Raw genomic sequence first — 27,412 nt, 5'->3', positions numbered from 1 at the left:
TTTTCTTTTCTTTTCTTTTCTTTTCTTTTCTTTTCTTTTCTTTTCTTTTCTTTTCTTTCCTTTTTTGAGAGGCAGTGGGGTGAAGTGACTTGCCCAGGGTCACACAGCTAGTAAGTGTCAATCTGTCTGAGGGAGTCTCCTCCGTCTAGGGGACAAGGTCTGGTTGTTCAGGACTCTGGCCTTGCCCTATCGGGGAGCACCAACAAGCAGGAGGGCACAAGCAGCGGCGGCTGGACCCTGGGCCCTCCCCACCAATCTTTCTGCTCAACATGTATCCGTGGAGGTCAAAAATAGAAAAAAGGCTTCATATGTGCAAAACCAACCCCAAAACATCAATAACAGCACTTTTAGTGACAGCAAAGAACTGGAAACAAAGTTGGTGCCCATCAGTCGAGGACTGGCTGAACTCTAATTTATTAACATAATGGAATGTTATCGTGCAGTAAGAAATGACAAACACATTCAAAGAATCATAGAAAGATCTATAGGAACTCCTACAGGAGGAAAAGTACCAAGAGAACAACATACAGACTGATCCCAACAATAATACCAAGAGAACAGATTGAACCCAACAACATAAATGGAACACTAAGAGACAACTAAATTCTAAGCAGTTGTTGAAACAAATCGTGGTCTCAGAAAAGGCAGTGAAACATCAGACAGGGAGTTGATCATAGGTTTAGAAGCTTGTAGATATTGCTGGACGCTGTAACTGTGTTGTCATATGTTTCTTAACTTCCTATGTTTATTTCAAGAAGAAAGTTTAATTCTCAGGTTGACGGAAGCAGAGCAGAGGAATATCCAGAAATGAATGTTTTATAAAAACAAAAAAGATGAATAAAATTTTTAAAAATTCTTAGATATTCCACTTTTACCTGTATATTTGCCATATTTTCCTCAATTTATTTTTTATTTCTATTTTATTGTTTTTCTCTGTAGAGGTTTTTCATTTTTGAGCAAACAAGTACATCTACCTATAATTACTTCTATTTGTTTAATAACTAAATGTGTTATCTCCCCTGTACTTTTGGAGAAATTTATTATTCTGTCATTCTCTGTGTACTGTTTTTCTATTCTGTCTATTCTTCATCCTGAATTTAATATGGTATATATTGTGAAGTTTGGATCTCAATTTTAAATAAAAAATACTTTATCCCTTTTTTTATTTTCCATAGGTGTTTTGCTAACTCATCTTTTATATGTATTTAGTTTCATGTCCTGTTTCTCTTTATTTGTTTTTTGTTTTGCCCAGTACCAGTTACTTTTGATTAAAATTTCTTTGTAATAATTTTGGAGAAAAAAAAAAAAACATTGACAAGCTACAGTATAGCAAAAGGCCTTCAAATCCATTAGGCATTCTCTTTGGGGTTTAATTTGAACTCCTGATCATTAAAGTCCCTTATAATATGGAATTCTCTGATTCTGATTCTGGAACAGAGACTGGACTTGGGTCTAGCACCAAAGGGTAAAACAAAAAACAGTAGATGAAAGTTGCAGACGCAAATCCCATCTAGTAGAGCTGTTCAGAAATAGAATGGACTTCCTGATAGAGTAATGGGTTTCCCTATCACTGAGATCTTCAAGAGAAACCTGTGTGACCAATTGTTGGCAGTGTTGTTGGAGGGATATAAATTCAGATATGAATTGAATGAGATGACCTTTCAGATTCTTTTTAAATCTCAGATTCTATGTTATGCCTTCTCACCATGGATTGAACTCCAGGCTTCAGTTTAGTATCAGTTAAGTTCTGAGTCTTCCTTGTATTTGCCACAGTGCTCAGTGAAAGATTAATCAGTTTAGATATATATATTCTTGGTAAACAATAGTACCGTTAACACACTAACATTCTACCTTAATTTATTAGCATTATTACGTAGACTTTTTCTAAAACAATTTTGAGAATGTTTTCCTTTTTAAAGTTTGAAATAGTTGACAGATAGTTATTATAAATTTTCTATGTCTATATCAGAAATATTGATTTGATGGTATAACCAACCCTTATGTTTTGTATATACTTTGGTTAAGCATTTTGAGTTGTAAGACTCAACATACCAAATTACTTTTTAATATTGCTTTCATGCATAAGTCTTTTGGCTTGAGAATATATGCTTCATTTAACAGTAGTAACAAAGCTGAGAGTCAAATGGATTTGCTTATGTCATATTTTAAATATTGCTGCTAATACAAATTTCGGGCTGTACATTCTGTTTCTATATCAGTCCTCTCGGCGAATTTATGATTTTCTTAATATATGTTCAGGTAATGCTGTCTTCCTGAAAAAGTGGTGGATATCGCTAAATAAAAATATTTTTCTTATATGAAAGGGATATGATGGAATGATCATTATATCATATCATGCTTTTTACCACATAAATTGCAATTAAAATCTTTGCCATTATGGAAATAACTGAACTAGCATCTGTTTTGTACCATCTCTGTGATATTACTTAAAGCATTTTAAAAATAAACCTAATACATCCTAGCATGTACATACTATCAAAAGGAAGTCCCCCTTTGTATATATTGAAAATATATATGAATATTTTTCCTGTTTTTTGCATTTCTATATTGTATGCCACAGCATTATTACTCCTCACTTTTGTCACACTTTTTTGAAAATTAATATGCCAATTAGTATATTTTTACTATTTTACAGTTGAAAATGAAGAGGAGGCAGAACGAGTTCTTTTTTCCTATGGTTATGGTGCAAATGTTCCCACAACAGCTAAAAGACGACTACAGCAAAGGTAAATTCAGTGCATATTAGTTTTATTTATTCAAGCAGGTTAGTTAAGTACTAATAGCGTTTATTTATAACTTATTGACTTGATTGATGATATACATACATTTAAAATTGCTAATAAAATACACAAAGAAAAACTATACATTTTAGCTTTTTATAGATTACTGTAATGGTAATCCATATTTCAGCAACAACAATAGTAATGGATGGTAATCAGTATTTCACAAAGCAGTTATCTCCATTAGAATTTTCCTTGAGACCACTACTGGGGATAATAAAGCCATATAAATATATTTCTGCCTGATTTCCTTATGAAGTTACTCATGCTTCCATGAACAACAGAATTTTCAAGTTAAAATATAGTTCTTGTTATCTATACTATACTATACTATACTATACTATACTATACTATACTATACTATCTATACAATACAATACTATACTATACTATCTATACTCTTGCCATTTTCTGTTTCTCCTCATTTGTCAGTTTCAGGTGTGCCCCCTACCATTAACACCCAGTAACCTCTCCTTCTTTGAAACATCCATACTATCCACATCTTCCACCCAATTAAAATTCTGGTAGCTGTTGTTGCAGACCTCCAGTCCCTTTCCATTCCTCCCTCAGGGAGTTAAGTTCCTGCCCTTCTCTCCTCCCTACCCTCATACTAGGAGACTTCAACATACATACTGATACTTCCTCAAACACCACATAACCTCCTAGTTTTTCAACCTCCTTCTTTTCTATGAGCTACTCCTTCACCCCACCTCAGGCACATGCAAAGACGGTCATACCCTTAATCTGGCCATTGCCTACAGATGCATTGCCTCCACGTTCAAGGATTATAAAATTTCCTTATTTGATCACAATCAATTGGCTTGGCATCACTCTCTCTACCTCCCAATACCAAACTTTGCTCTTCATCCACACTATGACCTCCAATCCTTCTACTCCTTAGTTTTCTTCCAGGCCATCACCTTTGCACTAGCCACACTCTCTTCATTTCCCCATCTTGTTCCTTTAGTGAACCAGTTCAACTCTACATTATCCTCTTCTCTTGAGTCCGTTTCCCCCTTATCATATCACAGATTTTACCCTGCCCAGCTCAGCTTTAGATAATTTCCACCGTCATCTGCTTTCATTCTCATTCCCACACACATGGTATTGAACAAAGGTAGAGAAAATCACACAACCATTCTGACTGAATTCACTACAAATTTATAATCTCAAGTGAGCCCTCATTGCTGCTAGGCAATCCTTCTATACCTCCCTAATTGACTCACTATGCCTCTCACCACATTGACTCTTCCAAACCTTTTCATGCCACTTCAAGTGTTTCATGGCTCTCCCTCCCTCCACCCTCTCAGCTGAGAACTTTGCTTTATATTACACTGGGAAAAAAAATGGGGCCATTTGCAGAACTCCCTCTTCTTCATTTGCCACTATCTTCACCTTTACCCCTGTCTCACATGAAGAGGTGGCCTTCTCCAAGGCAAACCCTTCTGCCTGTACAAGTGATCCTATCCCATCTTGCCTCTTCCAGCAGATTGCCCCCCTCATTTATTTTCAGTCTCTCCCTATCTCATGGCTACTTCCCTATTGTTTACAAACATGCCCATATCTCTCGTCTTCCAAAAAAAAAAAAAAAACCCTCACTCATCTCTAGAATATGCCTCCTCCAATCCAATCCAATAAACATTTATTAAATCCCTGCTGTGTGCCAGGCACTGTACTAAGTGCTGGGGATACAATTAATAAAAAGACAACTGCTGCCTTTAAAGAATTTATAGTCTAGTGGAGAAGACAATACACAGAATAAGGCGGAAGGTGGGAGCGATGCCAGGGAGTACCTGGCACAGAGGCATCTTATTCTGTGGAGTTGAAATCAGGCAGAACAGAAGATGCAGAGTGGAGTGAGCCTCAAAGTCTAGTTTCCACCTTCTACAAAGGAAGGCATTAGGAGAAGTTTGATACTCCTCCCGTCAGCCCTCCAATCAGAGAAGAGAGGAGACTGAGGGAGGTGGTGTCAATCAAGGCTTGAGTTAGATTCATGGTAATGAGATTAGAAGTGAAGATTTAATCTGAGAGGGACATCTTGTTCCATGCAGCTGAAAACTGGCATCTGATACTTCACCACCCTGGTATAAGCTTCCCCTCTCCTCACGCCTAGACTATTGCAATAGCCCACTGGTTGGTCTACTTGCCAGAAGTTGCTCCTCCATTTATCTGCCAGAGTTTTTCTCCTAAAGCACAGGTCTGACCATGTCACCACCACCCCCACCCCCCCGTCAGAAAACTCCAGTGGCTCCCTGTCACCTCAAGAATCAGATGTAAAATCCTTTCTTTGGTGTTCAGAACCCTTCCTAACTTACTGCCTTTACTCCTCACCTTTCCAACCTTCTTACAACTTAATTCCCCTACACACTTTTCTATCCAGTGACATTGACCTCCTTGCTATTCCTCAAACAAGCCACTCTATCTCTTGACTCTGGGAATTTTCACTATCTCCCATGCCTGGGTTGTACTCCCTCATTTCTGCCTCTTGGCTTGCCCAGCTTCTTTCAAATCCTAACTCTAATCTCATCTTCTACTGGAAACCTTTTTCAATCCATCTTAATTCCAGTGCCTTTTCTCTATTGCTTATTTCCATTTTATACTGTATATAGTTCATTTGTACATATTGCTTGTATATTGACTTCCCCATTAGACTCTGAGCTCCTTAAGGGGAAGGACTGGTTTTTGCCTTTATTTGTAAGCCCAGCACTTAGCACAGTGCCTGGCACATATTAGGTGCTTAATAAAAGTTTATCGACTGACTGATTTATGTAGTTTTTTAACATACCTACCATTATTGACCAAGTAGTGTATAAGTAGACAGAAAGTTAACACACAGATTCTGAGGAAACAGTAAAAAGTTTGGTGAAGCCCATCAGAAATCAGGGTTAACACTCTAATATAAACTCATAGCTATATTACCCAATTATTCCTACTGACTGAATACTACTAGTATGCTAATCTTTCTGAATATTTCTTTAATCTTTTTATTCACTTGGTCAAACATTTCAAAAGCTTTTTTTTTTAACTATTTATTTAACTGCCTTATTTTTGCTTTCCATTATATGGCTTCATTTTTCCCAATCAACTTTATTTCTTACTTCTCCACAGCATATACCTTTTATGCTAATCAGATAGGTTTCCTTATGGCCTTCCCCAAAAAACAATATGCCTTCCTGCCTTTCTTCTGTCTATTCAAATCCCACCACTCTTTCAAGGGGTTTCAGGTTATTGAAGCCTTTCATGACTACTCCAGACCTTATTAATCTTATTCTGTTTTGAAATTCCACAGCACTTATCATTTGTATCATATAATTTAGCACTTAATTATATACTGTGTTTGTGTTGATCCTAACCAGGTTTTAAAACCTTTGAAGACAGAGACCATATTTTCCTCTTCTGTAAAGGCCTACCTTCTGTAAAAGCAGTTGGCACGTACTAGTCACTCAATAAATTCTTGCTGATTATTTGAACCTCTTTATCTTTAAGATAGATTTAAGGTTTATAAAAAGCATTACAGACAAAGCTAGAAGAAATTCTGACTTACTTTCTCCCTTTTTGGAGGAAAATTTGAAGTTATGGCTTTTAGGATAAAAAAGCAGTATGACTAAATGCCTGTAAGGTATGCCAGGTAGAGCATTGATTGGCATGGAAATTGACATGAGTATACATAAGGTACACTTTTCTTGTTAGTTTTGAAGAGATAGATATGGAGTAGCAAAATCTGGCTCGAGGGTAAAAGGCCTAGAGAATTAAATGTATAGTAAAAATAGCCAATTCTATTTGTTGAAGATACATAAGGTTCTAAAATCCAATTTGGTACATATGAGTTTCCCTAGAGATAACATGCTGAGGATGACTTATGTTCTTTTGTTATTTTTAACATACGCATGTGTTACTGAACATAGTGATGGCTAGGCAGCAGCATTATTATAGCTTGATTTTAATAGACTTTCTTAATCTCTGTGGTATGTAATATATGAAATATTAAAGATTGAGGTTTGAATGGAGAAGTCTCTGTTCTCAAATTCAGTCTCTGGCTACAATCCAGAAGAACCTTTGTCACTACAGAAGAAGAACTTTACCAAGTAAAGCATATCTGCCTATTTTTCTTCAAATCACAAATTTAAAAAATTTTAAAGAAATTTCCAGAAAGACCCCTCTTTATTAATGCTTAGAGTCAAGATTTAGGGAATCAGAACTGAGTCCACCTTCCCTACAGTCCAACTGTCCAAATATTTCTAAAGATCCTATCACTGTTATCTATGTGCCTTGAACAAGTGCCTAATGGGTATGCTATTAATATCTTTCTGCTAGTTGATGCCAGGCATTCTTCTCATAATGAACCAGAGGGTTATTTTGAGGAAGAGTTTCTCAGGTCATCTAAACTTGAGTAACAGGATAGGCTAAGATGTAAAATTACATCCATTCATTCAACAAGTATTATTAAATACCTACTGTATACACAGAACTATGTTTGGAACATAATACAAAGATGCCTTTTGTTTTTAGCCCTTACAGTAAATTTCTAAAGTTTAGCAGTTCCCAGTCTTTCTCTTTCTCATGAGAAGGCCCATTCCCATGATGTATCCAGCTATAAACAAGGCAATGGAAGTTATTCTCTGCTTGGAGATATTTTTCTAAAGAAAATCTGTAGTCCAGATCTTAACAAGATGACATTTCATAAGATTAAATGTAAAATCTTACATTTAGGTTTTTAAAAAGCATTATCTTAGGTACAAGATTGAAAAGGTTTGGTTTAATAATAGCTTGTGTGAAAAAGACCAAGGTATTTTAACTTCAAATTCAATCAAAGATAATTATATTAATGGTGACCTACAGAATGTATGATATATTGGCTCCATATGACTTATAAAACAATTGTAGAAGCTTCCATTTTTCCTCTTGGTACAACATAAAACAATAAATTCAGTAGGAACCAATGGTATATTGTTTCTTACATAATGGCTGTAAAAGTAAGGAGGCAGGCAAGGGATATTAGTGCAAATAAGTAGGTAGAATTGAGGATTAGTGAAACAGCCCTTTCAGTAAATCATTGAATTTCTGGGATTTTTTTTTAGCTTGGCTTTTCAAATATTAATGTTCAGAGCAACAAGCATTTATACACCAAATACCGTGCTAAGTGCCGTTATACATATTCCCTCAGCTGGATGAACAATGTGACCAACATACATTACCAAAAAACTCTGTGAAGTTTTAGCAATAGAATTTCATTCACACCCAGCTAATAAACATACTTTATAATATTCAGTGAAACATGTTGCTGTGTCTAATGTGTTTTGTTCATCAAAACCACTGTCTCTTGTAATGTGCTTATTATATTAGTCACCTTGTAATTGCAAAGAGATTGCAAAGAATAATTTGCTTAAATAGCCATGTGTTGTTTCACATTGTTTGACTAAAATATTTTATTATGAGGATCAATTAACTACCAAACTATTGGAAGTTGTGACACTTTATTTTTATTTATGTGATTTTAGGATGTCTTTCCTCTCAAATATGCTGTAGGATTCATAGTTATTGTTTTTATTGAGCAACATTTTATTTTTTTCCCCATTACATGTAAAAACAATTTTTAACACTTTTTTAAATTTTGAGTTACAAATCTCTCTCTCTCTCCCTTCCTACCCGCTGCACTCCCAGTATGGTAAGCAATTTTGTATAGGTTATACATGTGCAATCATGAAAAACATATTTCCATATTTAATCATGTTGAGGATTCAGTTATTTTAAAAATTCAAATGAGTTCAAATTGGTTTTGTTTTGAGAATTCTGTAAGACCTTTGAGATAAGTAGAGGATACCCTAGTCAGAAAACCAGGATTGGGAATCCATATCTTATTGGATTTTCTTAATTTGCATAATTGAATACCATTTACACACAAAGGAATAGCATAATTAGTTTTTCTACCTAGTTGGTTGAAAAATATCTTCCATGTGGATGCCTTATAAAAACACTTCACAAAATAAACTCAGATTTCTCACATTTTTAAAAGAGGTAGAAACAGCAGACATAATTGTTAGCAAAAATCTCCTTTCTCCTTATTGCACTGTTGTAAAAAGTTAAAATGTCTTATACAGTTAGCATAAATTCAGATAAAATGGACTCTGCTTGACTTGACTAAACTTAAATCTGAAGTAATGTTTTTGTTTCAGTCATGACTGTTTTGAAAATAGCAAACAAGATTTTCTAGTTATATGTTTTGGTTATGCTATTTAACCTGCAATACTAAATCGGTGAAACTCAGGCATAAAATGACATTCCTGAAGTGAACTTTTCTGTTTATTTTGGAGGATTTGAATGTGTAGAAATTTTAGGGTGGAGGGTTATATTGTAAAATTTCTTATGTGCTTTGGGCCCTTTGTTTTTGTTTCTATGCAATTCTTTGAAAGTTCAGTTGAAACTCTCATAGTGAGAAGAAAACAACTGAGGAAGGTAACCTGCAAATGAGTATTTATTCAGCTTGACACTTTTTCCCCTGCCTTTAATTTAGTTTTCATTTTTATTCTTGGATACCAGAATAGGATACTATCCCTTCTCAGTTGTTACTACAAGTGAGAAAAATAATTCTACATTACTTTGGGTTTAATTTTAAGCAGTCTTTTCAATCTTGATGATATACTTGAAAAAATTATACTTGTTGAAGAGTCTATAGAAATCTAATTTAAACATATTTAATCAGCCTGAAAACATTATTTAATCTATAGACATCAGGAGGAGAGGAGAGGGAGAGCATAGCTTGATGACACCTGAGGCTAGAATCTCTCTGGCACATGGTGTTCTTGTTTTAAACTAGTTTTCATGGTAAGCTAAGAAAGGAGAAACATTATTTTTCTGGCGATAGTTATAGAGCTGACAATTATCTATATATTAATTCAGACCAATTTCCTGATACTGTAAGAGTGACTTTAAGTCCAAGTTTCAGTTTAGAGTGTTAGCACCATTAAGAGGTACTAGAAATAAAGCAAAGCCTCAGCTCCTAGTAATATTTTTGACAATTAATGATAAACAGAGCTTTACCACATTCTTATTGGCAAAACCTATGCTGTAATACATTAGTATCTTATAATTGTCAATAATGAATACCACTAATGGAGTCAACAGGAATGATATTTGACTAGAGTCAAGTTTTGCTGATTAAGCAAAGGATAATTCTTGGGAAAACTTGTCAGATATCCATTGTCATTTCTGTTTAATAAAACTAGAGTAAAAGAATTACACTGATGCTAGCTCTCAGGTGAAGCTGCAGTTTTCTTGATGTGTGGACAAAATCACATTACAGTGAATATATTACAAAAACATGCATCATCTATCAAAGCTACTGTATTCCCACATCCCAACAGAAGGTTTATAGAAATAATTCTTTATTGAGATATTTGCAACAACTATATGTAACAAAATGTCCTGTATAAGAACTACTTGCCCTCTAATAGTCTTTTCTTAAGAACAGAACATAGTTTTCTATTGTTTGCCTTGTGAAAGTAAAGAGAGTTGACAGTGGAATTTCAATTGTCTATAATTCTTTAGTTCTGCCATGAAGTAGCAATTATACTTCAATTCCTTTTTGTTCTTCCACCTTAAACATTTCAGTCTTTTAAATGAAACCCACCTAAACCTCCGAACCATACACCAAAGCAAAATAAGATCCAAAATTTAGGAATAGGAAAGAACTTTCCCTACTAAATTCTAAGCACTGACTTGTTCAATGCAGAGATACTTAAGCATAGTTTTTTTCATCTAGGTCATGAAGACTGGGAATCTAAATTCTACCAATAAATTTATTCCTTTTTTTAAAAATTCAGTTATAACAAAATAAATTAACCAATGAATATTTTTAGTGCCTACTCGTAGATATTACAATTTAGTTGCGCTCACACAAAGCAACAGTGAACAGTACAATACTATATGATGAAATGCTATATTGAGTAAATGCAGGTCAGTCTGGAAGAAGATCAGAGATGGCTGAAATCATTACCAGAGTGAGTCTTAAGCTAGAAGAAGCTAGATAAGTAGAATGAAATGAATGCACAAGATAAGCTGTATTTATAGGACATAGAATCATAGATTTAAAACTAGAAGAATTGACTTGGTGCAGGTAATGGTAAATACTGCTTGTTGGACACAGTCTCCAGGAGCCAAATTCATTGTGTTCTGTACTAAACAAGATAATAACAAAATTCATTTGAATGAAGAGGTCTAGAATCCCAGTTTGAAACAGTGAGAGAATAAGTTAAGTCTGAAAGGAGTATATCATTGCCATATCTCAGACTATTCCAAAGCAGTAACGGGAAGGAAACAAGTATTTATTAAGCACCTACTATGTGCCAGGCACTGATATTATCTCATTCAGTCCTCATAACAACCCTGGGAGTTAGGTACTATTATTATCCCCATTTTACAGTTGAGGAAATTAAGGCAGAGGTTAAGTGACTTGCCTAGGGTCATACAGCTAGTAAGTATCTGAGACAGTATTTAAACTCAGAGATTCTTAACTCCGTTGCTGTACCCACTGTACCATCTAGTTGCCTCATAATCATCAAACTATTTTGGTTAAAAAAATAGAAAAGTGTATCAGTGGAATAGATTAGCCACACAAGACTCAGAAGCAATCAGATCTTTAGAGCAGTGTTAGATAAACCCAAGGATACAAACTCTTTTGGGATAGACTCCCAATTCAACCAGAATTGCTATAAAAATGGAAATTCAGTTTGCAAAACAAACAAACAAACAAAGGTTTATGCCAGTATCTTACATCATTTATCTGCTTCAAATGACTATGCAACCTAAATATACAAAGTTATATCATTCAAAAATTGGGCAAGAATGAAATAAGAAGGACCTTTCATAGCTATGACTAATAAGATAATTAACCAAACAAGGAATAGGAATCATAAAAATTAAGAGATAGTTTTGATTACAAAAAATTAAGATTTTACATAATAAATATCAGTGAAGCTACCAATTGATAAGGTCAAGAAAAGACTCTTATAGGATTTAGCACATGGGCCATGCTTTGAAGGAAGCCAGAAATTCTATAAGGTAACAGTGAGGAGAGACACAAAATCCAGTCCACTTGAACAAAAGCACTGGAGTGGGAGATGGAATGTCATGTACAAGTAACAGCTAGCAAACCATTGTAATTGGAACAGAGAATACTGGAAAGGGAATAATTTGAATTAATACTGAAAAAGTAGAAAGATGGTAGATTTTTAGAGGGCTTTCAATGCCATTCTGAGAAGTTTTTATTTATCCTAGAGATTGTAGCAGGCCATTGAAAAATTTTGAGTAGGGGGCAAAATCATCTTATCTGTGTTTTAGAAATATGAATTTGGTTGTTGTATAAAAAAATAAGCTGAAGAAAGGCGAGTGGAGTCAAAGATACCAGTCAGGCAGGATACCAGTAATACTTCAGGTGAGAGGTGACAGGAACCTCAAATATAATTGAAGCTGTATGAATGGAGTGAAGGGAATAAATACAACAGATATTGTGCAAGTAGGACCCTCCATAACTAACTGGCAACTAATTGGATGGGGGGTTGGTGGAGTTGAGAGAAAGAGAGAAGTCAAGCAAGACTTCAGGGTTGTGAATTTGGGTGATTAGAAGGAAGGAGGTGCTATTAATAAAACTAAGAAACTTTAGAGTAGGATGAGTTTGAGAGGAAATATAACATACAACATAACACTGGCATGTTTAGTTTGAGATGCCTTTGGGACATCCATGTTGGTACTCAGTAGGCGGTTGGTAATGCTAGATTGGAGTTCAGAAGAGAAATTTAAGCTAAATATGTGGATTTGGGAGTTATCTGTGTAGAGATGATAATTGAATCCATGAATGATGATAAAATTACCAGAGGAAATTGTATATACCAAGAAGAGGAAAGAGAGTAGGATAAAGCCTTTAGTATAACCACAGTTGTCAATAAGCCAGGAAGAGGAGGATCTAAAAATGTCACAGTCCAGAAGGAAGGGGTGGTTAGCAGTGTCAAAAGTTACAAAGAGATCAAGAAAGATGAAGACTGAAGAAAAGATATTGGATTTCATGATTAAGAGATCATTGATAACCAGCAGGAAAGCAGTTTGAATTGAATGGTGGGGTTGGAAGCCATTCTAGGGGTTAAGAAGTAAGTAGAGCACTCAATATCATAAATAGCCAGGACATCTCCTTTCTCTAGTTAGCCTCAACTCCTTAGATAATCCTCCTGACTCAGAACTATGCCCTGGATTTCCTCTGCCTGTTACCCTTTCAAAGGGAAAAACATTTCAGATTGCCAAAGAGTCAAGCAACCTACCCTTATGGTGAGCCTCATAGCTCCCAGGGACCTATGGATATTTAGTAATTTTGATGTTAAAATAAATACTGCCCTAGAGTTGAGACCTCCCCCTTGCACTTCACACACACACACACACACACACACACACACACACACACACACACATGCGTGCGCTGAAGAGCTGCTAGAGAATCAAGTGCCTCCCTTTTCTGGTGAGCCCCACCTTCCACAAGAACTTATATAGCATTCTCAACTTAGAGTAGTACCCTAGGGTTGAGCCTCTTCTCTTTGCACCTGTTCTCTGCTCTCTAAAGCCATCTGTCTCTGTTCTCACATTTAAAGGCCAAGTTGAAGGGTATAACTCAGGTGTATGAACCAAATGTGAGTGAACCAATCCTCCTAATGGTTAAGTAGATATAGATATTCAGGAGTACCCTATCAGACTCTTCCTGGACATATCCTCTACATTCAGATTGCCTGTTAAATACTCCACATAGTTGCATCAATTAGTTGTAGCAGCATCTTCTTTACTAAACCTATCATCTGGGCAGCTTTTCGAAGGCCAGATTGGTATAAGTAGAATATGACCAAATGACATTAGAAAATATCAATTAAAAAAAAGAAAATATCAATCTAATAAAGTTTCACTTTTATCTTTCTGTTAGATTTATCCAAAACTGAGAGAAGAATATTGAAATCTCCTTCACTATTGTGTTACTGTTTATTGTCTTCTTGTAACTCAGTTAACGTTTCCTTTATGAATCTGGATGCTAAGGTGTTTGGAGCATATAAGTTTATTCCTGATATTGGTTTGTTATCTATGTCTGTGGGTTCCTTTCATCCCTCTTTATTTTTTGAATGTTTTTGCTTTGTCAGATAGCATGATTGCAAATCTTACTTTTTGCGGTCCATTTGATGCATAGTATTTTTTTCCCATCAGTTTTATTTTGTGTGTGTTTTTGTTTTTTAAATGTGTTTTTTGTAAGCAACAGATTGCAAGGTTTGGTTTTCTTATCCAATTCTTTTCCGTTTTGTTGGATTGTTTAATCAATTCACATTCAAAGTTATGAGAGATAGGTTTATATTTTCCTCCATTTACTCTAATATTGGTTTTATTTCAAGTTACTATTTTTCCCTCTTCTGCTGTAAACATAGTACTGTTTTTTCATTTACATAAATGTAATCATTTTCAAGGTGACTGTATTCCCGCAGACTCTCTTTCTGTTACCCTTGATCCATTCTCCCATTTTTCACCCCTTTCCCTTAAGGGGTTTAATTATTAGTTTGTTTTTCTTCCCTGCTTTTATCTAGTTATTTAATTCTTCTCTGCTTTTTTTCCCTCTTTGTCAAGTAGATTCATTCTTCTTTTCCTCCCCTTCAACTAGTCTTATTCATTAATCTTTTTTTAAAAATTTTGCCCCTCTTTGCAGAGGGAATTTCTCTCACTCTCTTCATTATTCGTCCTTTCTGTCTATTCTAGACCCTCATTTTCTGGTTCATGAACTCTAATAGAGACTATTCTCTATATTCCTCATAGAATCAAAATTTCCAACGTAGTCTTTTCTAGAGTCTCCCCACTAGGCACTTTCTGCCACTGCCTTGTAGAACTTGCCCTGTAGAATCCCCTTTTCCATTTTACCTCCCTCCCAGAACAGTCAGTTCTTATAGGTCACAGAGAGTACACTGCTCCATGATAGTATCCAAACAAATGTGCATGCCCTTGGTTATGCAGCCTGCCACTGTTCTGTACCCTCCCCTTGGTTACCTTTTCCCAGTTTGCCTCAAAATCTCTTCCCTGGGTCCATGCCTTCCCACTCCCCCAGTGCCATTTGCTGCCCCACCCCCACTCCCCAGAAATTCCAGTTCCCCTCATCCAGCAGTGAGATTAGTGGTCTAGTCAAGCACCAAATACCCCAGACCACATCCACTACAAGGTCCCCATGTCCCTTCACAGACCATCTCCTTTAGGAACATTCATCAGTGAAATTCCCTTCCACCACCAAAGCAAGACCTCCTTTATTTCCCTACCTTTTCAATCCTCTTCCCTCCTCTTCACCACCTTCTCTGCAACTTTTCTCTTCCTGAAAGACCACAGAGGTCACCTTCCCTTCATTGCTAGCCCTCCACACAGTCCCTTCTGTCCTCCTTTTCCCCACATGTACTCTCCCATTTTGTATTATAATCCCCCCCAAAAAAAATTTTTGATTCACCCATGAGCAGAGCATTAGCAGGTTCTGTCTCTAATGCTCCAGGCTCACCTCTTCAGTATTGCTTCCATGGACTTCCTCCTTCACCCCTGTCTCCTTGTGTACATTTAGATAAAAAGTCTCTTACTGATCTCTCTGCTGGCACTCTGTTATTCTTGTTATCCCTGGTGCTGGAACACCTCCTGCCTTTCCATTGTCCAGGGTATTCAAGAAGCAAATTGTCTCTTCAAGTCTGATTTCTGGTCTAAGAAAGTTTTAAGCATGTCTTTATTATTGAATGTCTATGTTTTTTCATTTATGGTTAAGCTCAGATTTGTAGGACTGGTCACCTTGAGCTGCATCCTGAGCTCCGTTGCTCTTCAGAACTCAATATTCCATTACCTCCTATTTTTTTCTGATGGGTGCAGAATAGTCTTGTTTTTTAATTTCTTGATTTCATTTCCTTTGTGTTTGAAGGTCTTTCTCCTAGTCATTTGCGGAAGTTGTTATTTCTGAATTGAATTGTTAAATTTAACCACTGTGTCTTGGAGTCTGAAGCCTTGGGGTGTTCCATAGGGCTGAACTACGATAGTGGCAGTAGGAATGGAAAGGAGGGAACAGATATGAGAAGCATTTTGGAGGTTAAAATAGCATTGGCAACTGAATGTATATGTCTCCCAGAAGAACATGGCATGACAAAATCTGAACACTAATGCCATAAGAGAACTGCCCAGAATTTAGGAACACAGAAAAATGAAATACCAATTGAAAAACTTACGTTACACCCAACCAGACTAATTCAGTAGATTGCTAACTTTTTTCCCTGCTTTCAAATTACTCCTTTTTTTCCAATCCACCTTACATATCACTTCCAAAGAAATCTTACTAAAACACAGCTTTGTGAATCTTAATATATATATACACACACTAGTTATTATTAAATCAACAGATGTCATTTGTAATAAGTTGATTCATCACAAATGATAGTCTGATTAATTTTTAATTATAAAATGTTCATAGAAGGAGGAAAAATGCTTCTGCAAATAACCAACAGGGTCATTTGAAGCTTTTTGATAGCATTACATAGCACATGCATTTTACATAGGATAAAAACAACTACTATAGTAATCAATATATCATAGTAGCATTATATGGGAATCTTAACATTCTTACTTCAAAATTCTGAGAGTTGGTATGGGGTCTTAGACTGTTACAAATATAATTCATTGACTTTTCTGTGAATATTTAATCATCAGAAGAAACTATGATAAAAATTTTAAAGTAGTATAAATGCATTTGCATGTTTTGGATGACATTTCAGTTTGTGAGCATTAATTTTTTTCATTTAATTGGCACAGTGTTCACTTGGCAAGAAGACTACTTCAGTTAGAAAAGCAGAACTCGTTGTTTGTAAAAGACCTGGAACATCAAAAGGAACAAGTAACACAGATTTCACAAGAGGTAAATAATTGAAACAAAAGAAACACATATGAAGAGTCACAATATTCAGTTCGGTCCTTTGTAGACACATTGTTTGTTTTTAAGGCAATTTTCAAATAAGCGGTTTGCTATTACAAAATGATCCACGATTTATGAAACTAAAGTTATGTTAAAGCTTTATAAAGAATTTATAGTGTATGGCAAAACGAAGATCAAAAGAGAGATTACTTTATCCAGACTAAATATAAATGCAGACTAGACAGAGAAAGCTTTGATTTCTGAGGAAACCACCTAGTAAAACAAGTCTGGGAGTTGGGGTGACATTTTAAGTTTTCAACTAATACTTCATTTTTTATATGGATTTACTTTTTGAGGTATTGCTGATGATTGCTTATCTAATAATGCACTGCATGCTGCACTCTAAGGCCTCAAATCATTGAATTCTTTAGTATATAATGTATGATTAAATTGGGGCAGCTGGGTGGCATAGTGGATAGAGTTCAGGGCCTGAAGTCAGAAGACTCATCTTGAATTCAAATCTGGCCTCAGACACTTACTCCCTATGTGACCCTGGGTTTTATTTCCTCATCTGTAAAATGGAGAAGGAAATGGCAGTATCTTTGCCCAGAAAAGCCCAAATGGGGTCACAAATAGTCAGACGTGACTGAAACAACTTATCTTAATTTACAAGAAAGTAATTGGTATTTCCTATTTTCCTCAACTTTATGTCATTTAAAGAATACATATTTTATATAGCACTCTTTTATCTTTTTAAAATGTAATCCAAAATATTAAATTTTGCATAGTTCTAGTTTAAAATTACTAGTTTTAGTAGGAATAAACAATAAAAGATGCTACTTCAGTAGCTATTAAAATGTATTTTGCCAGATATTCTTTATATTTCATCAATTCTAACAGTGACAAGTTTTTTTGTGCTCAGAAATACTCAGTTTCTTTGGGATTCTTATTAAAATAAAGTTTGTATGTCTTTTATAGCTGAAATACCACTCATCTAAACTATCTTAATGTTACATCATAAATATGCTAAGAATCAACTATCCAATTTATTCCTATTTTTAATATCTCTTATTAAGATAAAATTCCTTCAAACTTTTCCAGTTACTTTTTTATACAAGGACTGTGTTTTATCTAAACTCTTCTAATATCTGACACATTTCTGTGTACACAGCAAAGGTTCATTCAATTGAACTAAATTCAATTTTACTAAAACAGCTATGTTATTCAGTAGATTAGAGGATGCCTAATGTCGCAGATATTATACTTTATCTTACCCCCAAAAATCTTTTAAAATAATTTAAGTTGCACTTACATAAATATTGCACTTATAAATGACTGTAGTATATGTGTGTGTGTGTGTGTGTGTGTGTTTGTACTATACTAGGAGTCTCTATATTCCCAAAGGTCTCACTAAATAAAAACATCAGAATCCATAAATAGTTGGAAATTAGGTTTATTTACAATATGAAGAATTCTGTGAGTGAAAAAGCAATTTTTCCAGTTTCTCTGGTTAGTGTAAGTAGTTATAAGTTACTAAGACATATATTAACAAGTTCTACAAGATTATGGTGCATAAAGTTCTAAACTATTGCTTTTATATGATTGAGAAAGACATACGATGACTTAAAGTTCCATAACTTTGCCTGTCTTTTATAATCAATATAATCAGTATTTTGCTTAAAATAAAAATAATTATCTAAAATTGAGGTGACACAAATATAAGTTGAAGTAACTTGTGAAGTAACTGAAGGAAAAAAACAAGGGAATATGATAACTGTCTTTGCATACTTGAAAGGTGTGTGGAAGAAGATTTGACATTTTGCTTCACCCCAAAAGCATACCTAGGACCTCTAAGTGAAAGTGCCAAAGAAGCAAATTTAGGCTTATATAAGGATAACTTCCTCACGTATAAAGCAATCTCAAAGTGGAATGGAATGGAAGTCTTCAAGCAAAGACTTGAATGAGTTCTTGTTGGATGTTATTGTAGCAGGTGTGGGGGCGGGAGGTTCTTTTGTCCGATATGGCTTAGAACTGGTGTTCTGTCCAGACCTAAATTCTATAATTCTGATATCCTAAAAGATGCTAAAATATTGTATTATTTTATAAAATTAAAGAAAGTAAATTAAAATTAATTTAAAATTTTAAAATTAAAATTACTTTTAAAAATGAAAAATGCTATCAGAATCTGTAGTCTTTGAAAGAGGTTAAATTTTTAAAATTTTCATAATATTTATAGAAAGAATATCTCACCAGCTAACAGACATTAAAACAATATGGTGTTTATGCCATTCAGAATGCCTTTAAAGTCATAGATGATATACTGTAGTTAATATCTGTAAAATGAGATGGTTCAAGTATTTTTAATGAAACAAATATTTTAAGTTAATCATGTAATACAGATTTTTGCGTGAAAAATATTTTAAGGTAAACATATATTTAGGTTTTTGTACCTTAATATCATCTGTCTTTCTACTGAGTATGATTCTCATACTATTCTGCCCTTTTTGTCTACCTTGACATTCTAATTCAATCAGAAACTAATATAACAAATTCATTATAGAAAATGCTAGGGGCAGCTAGGTGGCACAGTGGATAGAGCACTGGCCCTGAAGTCAGGAGGACCTGAATTCAAGTCTGGCCTCAGACCAAACACTTGACACTTACTAGCCATGTGACCCTGGGCAAGTCACTTAACCCCAATTGCCTAAAAGTAAAAAATAAATAAATAAATACATACATAAATAAATAGATAGATAAATAAATAAAAACATTTTAGAAAATGCTACACCCTTCATAATAGGAAAGGCATAAACAAAATTCATAAGCTACACAAGAACCAGGACCAATTAAGACACATGATATTTAAAAGAAAAATTAAAGTTTTAGGTTTTAATATTTTTGGGGTAACCATTGGCAATATTGGCTGAAGTAATACAGTCAGATACTTTTTACAGTTGTGTCACAGTGAATAGTATTGAGGCAAACTATGTGCAGAATACAATGTCAATGAGTTTCATTTTTGATCTTATGACCAAAAAATATTTATTGGGCTTTGTGTTAGGGAACACAAAGAAAAAATGATGTAGATATGGCCATTGTCCATGAGAGTTAGTATGGAGAAAGTACTGCTCTCAGAGCTGGGAAGACCTGGGTTCAAGTCCCATCTCTGACATAAACTTACTTTGTGACCCTAAGCAAATTACTGAACTTCTTGGGCAACTCTCTAAGACGCTCTTAGGAGGCAGAGAAGGTGCCAGTCTGCATTGGTAGTGGAAGTTCCTCCCCAAGACCTCCCTATACCTGTTCTTGTCCTCCAGGAATTTATTAGACATGCAAGATACCTGTTCGTTGTTACAGATGTCTAGATTTCAATTAAATAACATTGTTAGAATAAATTTCTGAATATGAAGTGATGGGCAAATCAAGAAAGGTGTATGTAGAAGGATAAACTTGTACCACTGGAGACAAATGTAAATAATTGATAGGAAATCCTTTACAGTTAGAGTGATGGAGAGGCGATTAGAGAGCAGAACGGTATTGGGTGCCTGACGTAGAGAAGTGGCGCCACTGAGGACAGGCTGGATACTGCTGAGGAAAAACATGTTTCAAGAGATTCAACAAATCTATAATAGCTATAGTAGTCTCCCCTTTCCTTGAAGAGACCAAAGCCTTCCCCTGATCCTCATCTTCTCAAGCTGTCATCTTTTCTCTCCTTCTTTTCACTGCCAAACTTCACCGCCCACTCATTTATCAACCTTCTGCGATCTGGCTTCTTTCCCCACTATTCTACAGAAGCTTCTCATTTCAGATTCAACAATGGCATCTTTCTTAATTGCTGAATCCAGTGATCATTTCTCATGCCATCTTCTCTGACCTTTTTGCGGTATTTGGCACTGCGGACCACTTTCTCCTTGATCATCGTCTCTCTTCCGCTGGATTCCACAACACTGCTGTCTCCTGGTTCTTCACTGTTTCCTATTCCTCCTGATGTCCTAACGCTGTCATCTCAGTTATCTTGTCTCCCTGCACCTTTGGGCCTGGCTAGCTAATCTATTTCCATAGCTTCAGTTATCACTCTATATAGTTGACTCTCACATCAACATACCCAGTGCCAATTTGTCTCTTGATCTCTAATCCTGTTTCCACCTTCCTGCTAGATGTGTCCTCCTACATATCCCATTGACATTTCAAACATTCATCTTCCGACTGAAATTTTCTTCTCCTTCCAAATTCCCTCTTCCTACTAATGGCACCACTGTCCTCTCAGTCACATAGGCTCAAAATACTAACATTCTTTATTTCTGTTTATTTTTTTAACCTTTCTTTTATTATGAACTTAAACATCAATTTGCATGATGCATGCATGATTTCAATATGCAAAGAAAAGAAAAGGAAAATGGTGTATTAAACTACAAACCTTCATTACATACAATTTGTTTTTTAGTGTATTTTAAATTTAACATTATAATAATAAAACTGCACTGCTAGTGCGTGCCCCTTTCAGAATTTTTTTTGCTCTTTGTATTTCTTTAATATGTCATTTATTCTCTTTTCTTTTTTTATAAAATCCATATTCTTTTTCGTTTTCTTTTGCATTACTATTACTACCCAACAATTTTCTTCTCTCCCCACCTAAAATAGAAATACTCAGTTGTAACACACATTGTCCATATCTAAAAATGCATGTTATTCTGCATCTCTAGTCTATAGCCTCTCTGCTGAAAGATAGGATGAATGATTCCTCTTCAGTTTTCTGAAGTCATAATTAGAACATTGACCAAAGTTACTTTACATTATTATAGTCATTATATAATTTGTTCTCTTAGTTCTATCCACTTCACTTTGTATCAGTTCATATAAGTTGTCCTGATTTCTCTGATTTTGTCCTTATTTTTTATTTTTCCCTCCGTCATCCTCCACATAATCAACTGGTAAGTTCTATTAACTCTCTCAGCAATGTCTTTCACAGTTTTCCCTCTCTCTTTTTTTTGTTATTTTAAAATAAATTTTATTGATTGACACACTTTGTTTTTATATCACCAACATTTCCCACTATAGTACTCCCAGAGGAACATACTTTATCATACATTTTTTAAAAGAAAGGAATAAAATAGTTGGGCAAAAAATGTATAACGTTATCTGTCATTTTCTGCCTCTGCACAGAAAAAAGTATCGTCTCATAGCTCTTCTTCATTGTGAATCTTAGTCCTTATAATTTCACAGCATTCAGTTTCAATTGTGTTGTTTTTTCTGTTTGCATTGTGATTGTTCCTGGTTCTGTTTGCTGTGCTTCAGTTCATATCAGTGTTCCTATCCTCTGTATTCATCATCTGTACAGAACAATAATATTGCTCATTACATTCATGAGCTACAGTGTTTAGCCATTTCCCTGTATATGGACATCTGCTTTGTTTCTAGTTCTTTACCACTACAAGAAATGCTGCTGTTGATATGTTGCTGTATATGGGGTTTTTCTTCTTGTTAATTTCCTTGGGTTATATGCCTAACAGTGGAATCTCTGAATCAAAGGGTTTGGATATTTTAGTCCTTTGCTTTGCGTAGTTCGAAATTGCTCTCTAAATGAATTGGGCCATTTCACTTGCCTTTTTTTTTTTAAGTACAGTCAATCCTTAACATTGTTACATTTAGCTTTTATTTCTTCAAGCATTTGAGTAATTTTATTATTAACCTTACTTTCACTTTCACATTGGCAATCATGCATAGTTGCAGCTGTGTGCAATAGAGAAAAAAATGAGATGTGTGATATCCACAGGTTTGTGGAATGGCTGGTATCCTACTAAGTGCTGCACTGGTCTCGTTCACCCTATCATTGTAGAGTAAAAGAGCTCCCTGTACAGTCATTGCATATTTTCATTGTTTGCCTTTAAAACTCAAGTTTTGTGTTGCAGTTATGCCCCCAAAACTTAGTACAAGTCCTTTGAGCTCTAAGCACAAGCAAGAAAGTCAGTGATGCAGCTTAGTGAGAAAATAAGGCATTAGATAAACTTCATGTCAGAATGTTGGCAGCCCTTGTCAGCCTAATCAACCATCTGGCTAGAGACATCAAGGCTGCTGATTCCATCATCCATTGCAGCCTCAAGGTTAAATGTCACCTTGCCTCTGCTGTGCTCCCATACTCTGAGACCCTTAAGGATCTCAAACAGCACATGAAGCAGACATCACTGATGGATTATTTTGATCTGGTGTGCCCTTCACAATCTCCCAACACCATACACCAGCAATGAAGGACAGAGTGTCAGAGGTGATATTAAGACCTTACCAGTCTTGGCATCTTCTTACACCAGCAACTAAAGTCCCATCAACCTCTCCCTTTATTTTGAAAAGGGTGGCCAAAGTATAGAGGTTTACAGCAGTATAGTGTACAGTACAACACCCTCACACTACCATGTGATGCAGTAGAAGGTAAGATTCAGGTTAAAAAATGTTTTCATTTTAAGAATTTTCTTTGCTATACAGTATTTATGGTACTGTAGATTTCATGTGTTATGAAAAATAAATGTCTGAAATCAGTGTTTTTTCTTTGCTGTACAATATTTATGGTACTATAGATTTCATGTGTTATGAAAAGTAAATATTGTCTGAAATTAATGTTTTATTTTGTTTTTTAATTAAGATGTTAGCACAAAATGTCACAGAATTCTAGGGAATTACTAGCAATAAAAATGTTTTGCATGTTATCAATTTTATTTTATGTACTGCATTTTTTAGGTTACATCATGATTACTATAAAAAGGTGTATATTATCAGATGTAATGTTTTGTTATAAAGAACTGTTTAAAGAAAAGTGTATTTTCAACAATCTGTAGCAAAAGATTACAGTTTTTGGTGGTTGCAGGAACCTAACCCCCTATTTCCCATAGGCTCAGTGTATCACCATTTATGTTTTTTACTTTTACACCATTTGCTAGGAACGTTTCCTCCATGAAAGTTCAAGATAGACTATATATGAAATTTAGCATATTAATTTCAAAGCTGGCATGTTTGTTTCCCTTTGAACTTCCTTCTGTTCACTTACATGCATTTTAAAATGGTTCATTGATGCTCTCTTCTTTCTTTTCGTCACACCAGTATCACTAACCCATCACTCTCCCCATCCCCCACAAAAAAAAAAATTAACTCTCCTTTGTAATATATTTGTATAGGCCTTCATCCCTAATGACTATTGAAATTATTTTCTCCCTTTTGGCTGCCTTTAGTCTATTCTTGATCAACAGGTAGCTTAGAACTTTGCTCTTCACCATTTTAGCATAAGCAGGCATATCAGTTCACGTTAACTATTTCTGAAATTCTGTTTCAATTTGGGTGTGGAGTGAGAAAGAGAGAAAATAATTGCTTCTCAGTTAAAAAATCAAATGAGGATTAAAAAAAAGAAATTGTATGTTTTATACTATATCTCTAGTCCGTAGCTTTCTGTAAGAGGTAGAAAATATGATTCTTATCAATATTCCAAAGTCATGATTGATAGTTACATTGATTAGAGTTGTTAAGGCTTTCAGGTTGTTTTATGTCACATTTACAATAGTCTGAACTATTCTCCTGGTTCTGCTCATTTCACTTTTCATCAGTTTATATAAGTCTTCCCTGGTTTCTCTGATTTTTGGTATCATTTTTTTACCCTTCCCTCTTCATCATATCCCACAGCCAGTTTGCCCAATCAAGTTCACTTCCAAATGTGACAGTCGCTATTACTCCTTTTTGTCTTCTTTGGATCTGTGGTCAAACAAGTCACTTTGGACTTTGCTCTTCTCCTTCTTGGCTGACTACAAAATCTAACACAGACTCTGGTTCTTCTTTCTTTAAGTATCTTTCCATTCCTACTTTTTGAAGTACTGTATACAGTGCTGTGGCTATTTTCAATACTCTACATAAAAGCAGGTGAGACAAAGTGCAGAGTGGCAAAGAACCAATCTGTATTCATACAAAGGGTGTGATGCCTCCCCCCATCAGCGGCTCATGGTATGTCACACTTTGTCTGGCTAGTGTCTTCTGAATGCACAATTTCCAGCTCAGCAGTCAATCAGAAAGACTCTTAGCAGACTTACAGTCATACCTCCGCATGTTTAAGTCCACACGGCGACTGCATCAGGCAGAACATGCTGCACATACTCATAAGGACAAGGCCTTCACCGGCCAGTGTTACAGCAGTGACACCAAATCCCAGAGAGGAGAGACTATCCAGGAAGAAACAGTGGTCAACAATGTCAGAAGTTGAAGAGAAGCCAAGAAGAATATTAAGAAAAGGACTTAAGCTTTGGAAACTAAGTAGTCATTGATAACTTTGGAGAGAACAGTTTCAATTGAGTGATGAGGTTGGAAGCCAGATTACAAACATTTGTGAAGTGAATGAAAGGAAAGGAAATGGATATAACAATAGAGAGGCAAGCGTGGTGCAGCAGAGTGCTAGAGTTGGAGTCAAGAAGATCTGTGTTCAAATTCTGCTTCAGAAACTACCTTAGTGACCTGGGACAAATGACTTAGCTTCGCAGTGGGCCTCAGTTTCCTCCCCTGAGGAAAATGAAAAAGTTAGACTTAATAATCTCTAAGGCCCCTTCCAGCTTAAATCTATGATGCTATGATTGGAGATAGTTTTTTCCAAGAGTTTATTTCAGAAAAGGAAAGATTATAACTAGAGGTAATAGCAGGATTTGGTGAGGGTTTTTTTAAGAATTAGAGAGACTTGGGCTGGAAAAATCTTCAAAAATCAGCTAATCCAGTTCTCTCATTTTACAGATGAAGAAACTGAGGCTCAGAGAAGTAAGGTCATTTGTCCAAGGTGACACGGGTAGTAAGTGGCAGAGCAGGGATTTGAACATAGGTCTTCTTACTAAATCCAGTGTGCTCTTTCCATTGTACCCCATACTAGATGCTTAATAAGTATTTGTTGAATTGAATTAAAGCATCATACCTCCATATATAGAGATTGCACAACTCCCTTTGTTATTTTGTCCCATTATTCAATTATTTTCCCAGAAAAGTTCTTTATATCTAATTGACATCTAACATCAATTAAAGCCAATTTTATCTTATCCCGTTCTCTCTAACAATTAATTACCGAATAATAGAAAATGGGCTTAGGCACAGTGGATAGAGCACCAGCCCTGGAGTCAGAGGACCTGAGTTCAAATCCAACCTCAGACACTTGACGCTAGCTGGGTGACCCTGGGTAGATCACTAAACCCCATTGCCTAGCCCCCCCCCCAAAAAAAAGAGAGAGAGAGAGATAGGCAATTGCTTTATCCAGATATGTATGGCATGGTGTAATGTAAGAGAACTGGACTTGTAGTTAGAAGATAGATCTGAGTTCAAGTCCTAGCTCCAATACTTACCAGTTTTGTGACTGTATTGGTCAAATAACAACTGCACTAAATTTCAGTTCCTTTATCTGAAAACTAAAGCTTTTAATACTTGCAAAGAGCTCATGTGAGAAACACATCTAGCAAAATGTGGGATGTAATATAAATATATTTTACTATTATTATGAAGATTAGGAGAGGTTTTTAAAAATATTTTATTCATCAATGATTAGTATGCTCTATTGATTAATGTCTACAAGGGAATAAAAATAAAAACTGAGAAAAGGGTTCACAGTGGAAATAAATAGGATAGTGATTTTTAGATAAAAACAGTACAAAGAATAGCATTGAAGGGTTTAAACTAGTTAACCTAGATTATTAGAACATGGTGCTAGTTAGACTAAAGCTACAAATTCAACCCCTCTGTATTCTTTTAGCTTCACAGATGTTCTGCCTCATGATGACATCATTGGTGATCAGTCTTAATAGTATTTGCCCTGGGAACCAAATGATGAACTGACTTAATTCAGACCATCACAAATTCAGGAAAAACAGCTCATAAGTATAAATTTTACTGATAGTGAATCAATAGCATCAAAACCTTTTATTTTTTTTTAAAAGCAGTGCTTCCCCCCTTCTTTTAGTATAAAAAAATAAAAAGCCATGATAGGATAATTAGATACAGCAAGAGATGATAACTTTTAAAAGACAAGAACTTTCCACACAGAAAAAGTAGATGTAATTGAATTCATCAAACCTTTACTAATTATCTATTATATATAAGATACATAGATGCTGGAAGATTCAAAGATGAATAAGGTGTGGTTCTGGTGTTAAAGAAATTTTACAATGTAATAATGAAGATAAAATATTTTAAGAGAGAATTCTTTAATTTGGTCAAGAAACATTTAACTTGCCATTATAGAAATAACTGAACTGGTTTAGCTTTAATGTATCTTAGCCTAGTACTTTTACTATTTTAAATTCTACTATGCTGGAAGCATAGTACTTTGAGGGTCTTCCAAGCAACAAATCTAGTCTGCATTCTGGGGAGCAGCCCTGCTAAATACAGAGAACCTTATCTCTAGTAGACTGGCAACTTGGTAATGATTTTTTTTTTTAACCATGACAACCCATGGAACAAAAATACAAAATAGCTTGCAATCATGTGCTCTCCCTTCTCCTTCTGGAGTGATGGTGGCAGAAAGGAAGAAAAGAGGGTAAAAGGGGATGATAAGAATCACAGTTTTTGGAGCAGCTATAATTTTTTCATTTGATTTAAGTAGGACGAAAGGCTTAAGGGTTGTATTAATCTGTATCAAAGATCTTAAGAGTGCAAAGATAGGGGAGGGAAAAGGTGCCAC

General features: G+C 35.3%; 1 protein-coding gene across 2 annotated transcripts in view; it reads left to right on the top strand.

Moving 5' to 3' along the window:
* The window catches only part of PIBF1 (progesterone immunomodulatory binding factor 1), a 298,482-nt gene that overhangs the window by 174,681 nt on the left and 96,389 nt on the right, over positions 1-27,412 (top strand). For both annotated transcript variants that reach the window (XM_027844511.1, XM_027844510.1), the window contains exons 13-14: positions 2,657-2,747; positions 16,635-16,737. In XM_027844511.1, coding sequence (XP_027700312.1) covers positions 2,657-2,747; positions 16,635-16,737 — 194 coding nt within the window. The remainder of the gene's footprint in view (positions 1-2,656; positions 2,748-16,634; positions 16,738-27,412) is intronic.

This window comes from Vombatus ursinus, unplaced genomic scaffold, assembly GCF_900497805.2.
Source record: "Vombatus ursinus unplaced genomic scaffold, bare-nosed wombat genome assembly UNPS02014942.1, whole genome shotgun sequence".
Lineage (NCBI taxonomy): Eukaryota > Metazoa > Chordata > Mammalia > Diprotodontia > Vombatidae > Vombatus > Vombatus ursinus.
The sequence above is the reverse complement of the archived record's forward strand: the minus strand, read 5'-3'. Positions and strand labels throughout refer to the sequence as shown.